Consider the following 7,500-nt stretch of genomic DNA (forward strand, 5'->3'; position numbering starts at 1 on the left):
TCGGTTCCTGATTCCAAAAACATATAGATATGATATTTTTGGATTAAAAACACGCTCAGAAAGTTAAAACGAAGAGAGGTACAGTAAAGCGTGCTATGAAGCACAGCGCAACCGCTACCGCGCCAAACAGGCTCGTCACTTTCACTGCCTTTTGCACTAGCGGCGGACTACGTTCAGTTTCATTCTGTGAGTTCCACAGCTTGACTAAATGTAGTAATTTCGCCTTGAGCGACTTGTTTTTTCTTCTATGATTTTTCCATGGGTTTTTTCTTCCATGCTTCCTAGTTATTGATTGCCAGATTTGCTTTCTTTCTTTCACATTTGCTTCCTTTCTTACTTACCTTTTTTCATATTATTTTTCTTGTATCTCTTTTTTTGGTTCTCTTCTTTCTATGTTTGTAGGGGTGGTAGGGTGGGGGGGGGGGGAGGGGGTAGTGGGATTTGCGCTTTTTTGTTTATTTTAACTTTCGAAGCGGCGAAGGCACGTGCCAAAATCAAGGCCCAGCAATAAATCTACACGATAGCACTAAACAAAATATTACAATGAAGAAAACAAATTCAACGATTAAAATAAAGAGAAAATAAATAAAATGAAGAAGGAAACACTGCCAAGGACTCAAACATTCAAGTAAATGAATTTTGAAAAAAAACCCAATTATACCACGGCTAGCAGGCAGAATATTAACGACCTCAATACTTTACCTATGTTCCCTATTAACACTTTCTGCCAACAAAAAAATGTGTTGGATGGTTATTCTAGGTTACGTAGAAATACACTTTCAAAATACCCCCCTTTCCGCGTGTTTACGATCATGTAACCAACTACAGACCTCTCTGGACTTTTGCACTGGATAAGAGCATACCTTCCTCTCTGGACTTTTGCACTGGATAAGAGCATACTTTCCCCTTGTACACATACCGACATTCAACTGTCTGCTTCCTCTGGCCTACATGATCGTTTCAGTTACACGGAAAAGAATGCACCCTTTAAAATAAAAATAAAAACGTGTTGCATTACAGAACAAACACAAGGGGCTTCGGTCGCACAATGATATTTGCTAATCAAAAGACATGACAGAATATCTAACAAATGCGCTTCACACTCACAAGAAATAAACCACCACTTCAACAGCATCATGATAAATTATAACGTAACCACGTGGTTTCTTTCGGGAGAACAGGTCGGCATCAAACACGAGAGGATTTTCTTAAATATTTTGAACACACAACTTTCACCTTTGACGATATAAATTCACACGACACCTGAAAGTAAGACAGGACGTCATTATGACGCTTAAAATTCACTGCAGAAGACGTGACGTCTGGCTTTACACAAGCTTTCTGCTCATCATATAGCAACACGTTCACATTCTTCGACGTCAGAATCCGCTGGCGAAGGAATAACACCGTCATATAAGATTCTCTTCTGGATTCAGGCTGTGTCGCAGTTTATCTGTTTTGCGAGGGATCCACGGGGTCATTTGCAGCGAAAAAATAAATAATCGAAAAATCCAGGTTGTCAGTGTACAGGTAGTAGACTATCAGTCTTCACAACTCTAAGAAAGGACGTCACAATCTCGCCATGACGTCACCTGTGTAATAACGTCACAATATGATCTGACGTCACACTCTTGCCATGACGTCACACTCTCACGTGACGCCACATTTCCACATAATGACGCCAGACTTCCGTCAGCCTCTTGTCATGACGGCACACTCGTCACGACGTCACATTCTCATCATGACGTCACACTCAGCATCCTCCTCCATTTCATCTGGCTTCGAAGGCGAGACCGGGCATACTGCTGAGGCTCTCCAACCCTGGCAAGGAGCCTCCGCAGTGGTCGGTTGTGTTGACACCGCCAACCGTGTTGGACTTCTCGAACTGGATCTCCCTTAACCGCTTTTTTTGCTTCATCCTCCGGTTCTGGAACCAGATCTTCACCTGAGTTTCGTTCAAGCCTAGCGCGGCGGCGATCTCGATTCGCCGTGCACGAGTGAGGTACTTGTTGAAGTGGAACTCCTTTTCCAGCTCCGTCAGTTGCTTGTTGGTGAAGTTGGTCCTGCCGGAACCTGGGGGCACCGCTGCCCCTCCTGCCCCTCCTCCGCCACCAGTGCCCGCCTGCGTGCCCGTGCCCTGTTGTCCTGCTGCGCCACCACCGCCGGCACCCGGAGATCCACCATTTTGGGCACTGTATTGGTAGTCGCTGGCTTTTGAACCTGCAACAACAAGAACAATTCAGTAAGGTTCTGCGTGATACTTAATTGGTCAGAACGCATTATCTGTTTGGTTTGACAGTACATGTCATTTTAATGTTCGTATCTTGCTAGACACCTTGTCTGCTTTGATTAAAACCACCATCACCACAGCAAGAAGAAGAAGTAGAAGAAGAAGAAGAAGAAGAAGAAGAAGAAGAAGAAGAAGAAGAAGAAGAAGAAGAAGAAGAAGAAGAAGAAGAAGAAGAAGAAGAAGAAGAAGAAGAAGAAGAAGAAGAAGAAGGAACAACAACAACAACAACAACAACAACAACAACAACAACAACAACAACAACATAATGTCAAATAACACTGTTTAAGGGAGACCCCTTTGTGCCCTGCGTACTCATTTTTGGTTGAGTTGGACACTTTGACACAGTCCTGCGTTGGCCAAGAATATACAACAATGATGTACGAAAAGCTCCTGTCCAGTAATAGAGTACCTGAATGTCATTTTTGCTCATTATGTATTCACATATTTATCATAAACCATTGTCCAGAATTGTCCATGTGTTTGTTTCTTGCTGTTGATAGTATTGCTTTTTAATTAAGTCACCTAGTTTTCCAGTGTCCTGTATCATCCACACATACACTGCCATCTTGTTTGCTAGTTTCCCGTATTGTCCAATGGAACATTACGAGGGAAGGCCCTAAGAGTCCTTCGTTGTTCAACTTTCGATCACAAATATACATTACAACTAGTGTCCCGTATTGTCCAACCTGGTTTCCCGTATTCTCCAATAATACACTCTTACACAGTGTCCCGTATTGTCCAATACGGCGGTGCGAGGGAATGTCCTGTATTGTTCAAATTTCGATCACAAATGCATTAGAAGGGCCTTGTATAGTCCAACCTGGTGTCCCGTATTGTCGAATAATACACTATTACCCAGTGTCTCGAATTGTCCAAAGATACACAGTGACTGCTACCAAGTGTCCCGTATTGTCCAAAAATACACTGCTACCAAGTGTCCCGTTTTGTTCAATAATACACTATTACCCAGTGTCCCGTTTTGTTCAATAATACACTACTACCAAGTGTCCCGTATTGTCCAATAATACACTACTACCAAGTGTCCCGTATTGTCCAATAATACACTATTACCCAGTGTCCCATATTTTCCAATAATACATTCTACCAAGTATCCCGAATTGTCTAACCTGGTGTCCTGTACTGTCGAATAATACGCCCCTACTAAGTGTCCCGCATTTCCCAATAATACACTATTACCAAGTATCCCGAATTGTCCAACCTTGTGTCCCGTATTATCCAATAATACACTACTACCCAGTGTCCCGTTTTGTCCAATAATACACTGCTACTCAGTGTCCCGTATTGTCCAATGATACACTACTACTAGGTATCCCAGTGTCCCGTATTGTCCAATAATACACTACTACTAGGTATCCCAGTGTCCCGTATTGTCCAATAATACACTACTACTTGGTATCCCAGTGTCCCGTATTGTCCAATAATACACTACTACTTGGTATCCCAGTGTCCCGTATTGTCCAATAATACACTACTACTTGGTATCCCAGTGTCCCGTATTGTCCAATAATACACTACTACTAGGTATCCCAGTTTCCCGTATTGTCCAATAATACACTACTACTTGGTATCCCAGTGTCCCGTATTGTCCAATAATACACTACTACTTGGTATCCCAGTGTCCCGTATTGTCCAATAATACACTACTACTTGGTATCCCAGTGTCCCGTATTGTCCAATAATACACTACTACTAGGTATCCCAGTGTCCCGTATTGTCCAATAATACACTACTACTTGGTATCCCAGTGTCCCGTATTGTCCAATAATACACTACTACTAGGTATCCCAGTGTCCCGTATTGTCCAATAATACACTACTACTAGGTATCCCAGTGTCCCGTATTGTCCAATAATACACTACTACTAGGTATCCCAGTGTCCCGTATTGTCCAATACGGCAGTGCGAGGGAAGGCCCTAAGTGTCCTGCATTGTTCAATAATACACTACTACTAGGTATCCCAGTGTCCCGTATTGTCCAATGCGGCAGTGCGAGGGAAGGCCCTAAGTGTCCTGCATTGTTCAATAATACACTACTACTAGGTATCCCAGTGTCCCGTATTGTCCAATGCGGCAGTGCGAGGGAAGGCCCTAAGTGTCCTGTATTGTTCAATAATACACTACTACTAGGTATCCCAGTGTCCCGTATTGTCCAATACGGCAGTGCGAGGGAAGGCCCTAAGTGTCCTGCATTGTTCAATAATACACTACTACTAGGTATCCCAGTGTCCCGTATTGTCCAGTACGGCAGTGCGAGGGAAGGCCCTAAGTGTCCTGCATTGTTCAATAATACACTACTACTAGGTATCCCAGTGTCCCGTATTGTCCAATACGGCAGTGCGAGGGAAGGCCCTAAGTGTCCTGCATTGTTCAATAATACACTACTACTAGGTATCCCAGTGTCCCGTATTGTCCAATACGGCAGTGCGAGGGAAGGCCCTAAGTGTCCTGCATTGTTCAATAATACACTACAACTAGGTATCCCAGTGTCCCGTATTGTCCAATACGGCAGTGCGAGGGAAGGCCCTAAGTGTCCTGCATTGTTCAATAATACACTACAACTAGGTATCCCAGTGTCCCGTATTGTCCAATACGGCAGTGCGAGGGAAGGCCCTAAGTGTCCTGCATTGTTCAATTAGCGGCGATCAGGGAGGCAGGGCAGGCACGCCACTGTCGCTGACCGAGCAGTCCCCGTGATAGATGGGCGTGCTTCCCGTGCCGGCACCCCATGCATCAAAATAATGGATGTCCCTGCCGCCTGGCCCCGGGTTCCTCTACTGCTTCCCCCCTCTCTCTCTCTCTCTCTCTCTCTCTCTCTCTCTCTCTCTCTCTCTCTCTCTCTCTCGCTCTTCCTTTTTGACTCCACTATGCCCCTCCCCCCCTCCCACATCCCATCTCCTTTATAGTTTTAAATGTTGGTACTTCTTTTGCCTTTGGTTTTATCTATTCTCTGTTTGTGTCTCTCTCTGTTTCTTTCTGTCTGTGTCTCTCTCTCTTTCTTTCTGTCTTGCTTGTTCTTGTTCTTGTTCTTGTTCTTCTCCCTGCTTTGTCTTTTTGAGTCCACTATGTCCCCAATTCCATTACAGCGTGCATTAAAAAAAAAAATGCCCCCCCCTCCCCCCACATACACACACCACTCTTACCTAGTTTTGGTTGATACTCTATCGGGCTTCAAATTCCTCGGTTCTGCCTATTCTATGTCTTTTCTGTCCACTATGCCTCCATCTCCCCTATAGTGTGTATTTACAAACAAACAAATCAAAAACAGTTTCCAATCGATGTGTTTGTTTAATTATTTTTCTTTGTCTTTTTGCTTTCTATTTTGTTTGATTGATGTCTTTTCCCGTGTCTTTTCTTTACTTCTTACTTCCAATTTACGGAGTTGTTGTCTGGTTTGTTTCCAACTGCACAGCGTATGTGTTTTGGTCTTCCTGGTGTGTGTACGTGTGTGTGTGTGTGTGTGTGTGTGTGTGTGTGTGTGTGTGTGTGTGTGTGTGTGTGTGTGTGCACGTACGTTGACCAGCATGCATGAGCACGTATATGTGTTTAGAACACAAGACTGAAGGTTTAAGACAAAGGACAACACAGACCCCCTCACCCCCCCCCTACACCCTCTCATCCCTGCTTCTCTTCCCCTTCTCCCACCCGCCTCTGAACAAAATCTTCGTGCCATTTAAATTCCGTCGTTGACAATGTTTTAAATGACAAGAGACCTTGACGGATTTACACAAGTTTCAACAAGAAATGTTGTGGCTCTTGCATTCGTGCTAGGCTGCGCATGCGCGTTAAGGGCATACGGAGAAATGTGCAGTCAGACGATTCATCAATTACGGTAAAGAATTTGGACAATCCCCCCTCAAAGGGCACCACGAAACTGGACCACCGGCCAGAGAGGGATAGACCTTTACACGGAATCCAACAATAATCGCAGCAGAAAAATGCTTCTCCCAAAATCTCGTCTGCACGCGAAAGCTCTTGCACATGCCCCGTGCGGATTTTCGCTGGGTAAAATTTGCATTTCACATGACGTGACTGCGCTCCAGTTATGCAACGTTTTGAGATTATAGTTTTTGCTGTTTGTGTGGAGAGCTGTTTCGACTTTTGAAAGTTTGAAATGCGCAACGGAGAAAGTTTGCATGTTTTTTGTGTTTTTTTTACCTTTTTTATTAGGCTTTTAAAATGAGAGAAAAGATTTTTTGTTTGTGTGTTTGCTTAACGCCCAGCCGACCACGAAGGGCCATATCAGGGCGGTGCTGCTTTGACATATAACGTGCGCCACACACAAGACAGAAGTCGCAGCACAGGCTTCATGTCTCACCCAGTCACATTATTCTGAAACCGGACCAACCAGTCCTAGCACTAACCCCATAATGCCAGACGCCAGGCGGAGCAGCCACTAGATTGCCAATTTTAAAGTCTTAGGTATGACCCGGCCGGGGTTCGAACCCACGACCTCCCGATCACGGGGCGGACGCCTTACCACGAGGCCAACCGTGCCGGTATGAGAGAAAAGAGCCAAGCTATATTTTCCCAGACAAGAGAGTGTATCATAATAAACGGAGAAAGTATCTTGTGAGAGAATTTTTTTGTATCTGTTTGCATGGTCAATGTTTGATCTGCAACTTGCACAGCTTTGAAATAAATGATTGCTGAACAATTCCCACTCTGCACAGGAACCAGCTAAGCGTGTTGGTATGTGTCTACATGGAGGGATGGTCTTATTCCATGTAGAAGCCGGGCCAGATCTGAGACTGTGCCTATAACGTACTCTGAAAGATGCACAATAATGGTCAAGAGCACAACGTCAGTTTGTTCAGATAGAGCAGCCAGATCTGATCAGAATAAGAATAATAATAATAAGAATAAGAATAAGAATATAGTTTATTGTCATGAAACCATTTAGGTTTATAAGACACATACATGTACATAAACAACAACATAAATCATTATGTTTTTTTAAGAAAACAATTGTATACGAACTTCCCCAACATGAATTGTAGATTGTCTTCCAACAATCAGATCAGAGTGTACAACGCAACCATGGGTGGAGTTGACAGGGCAGATCAAAATACCAATGCCTATCGGATCTCTTTGCGCACCAAAAAGTGGTGGTGGCCATATTTTGCACATGTGCTGGAACTCGTGATGCAGAATGCGTCGCTGTTGTTCCGGAGAACAGATGCACACACCGCC

The 7,500-nt window shown here is 44.0% G+C and overlaps 1 protein-coding gene across 1 annotated transcript in view; it reads right to left on the reverse strand.

The window, feature by feature from the left end:
* Positions 1-7,500, reverse strand: part of LOC138947350 (homeobox protein Hox-B1b-like) — a 45,292-nt gene that overhangs the window by 782 nt on the left and 37,010 nt on the right. Inside the window, exon 2 of the mRNA XM_070318807.1 lies at positions 1-2,220. This exon is cut by the window's left edge and continues 782 nt beyond it. Within this exon, the coding sequence (XP_070174908.1) occupies positions 1,772-2,220 (449 nt within the window). The 3' untranslated portion in view covers positions 1-1,771. The remainder of the gene's footprint in view (positions 2,221-7,500) is intronic.

This window comes from Littorina saxatilis, linkage group LG14 (genome assembly GCF_037325665.1).
Source record: "Littorina saxatilis isolate snail1 linkage group LG14, US_GU_Lsax_2.0, whole genome shotgun sequence".
Lineage (NCBI taxonomy): Eukaryota > Metazoa > Mollusca > Gastropoda > Littorinimorpha > Littorinidae > Littorina > Littorina saxatilis.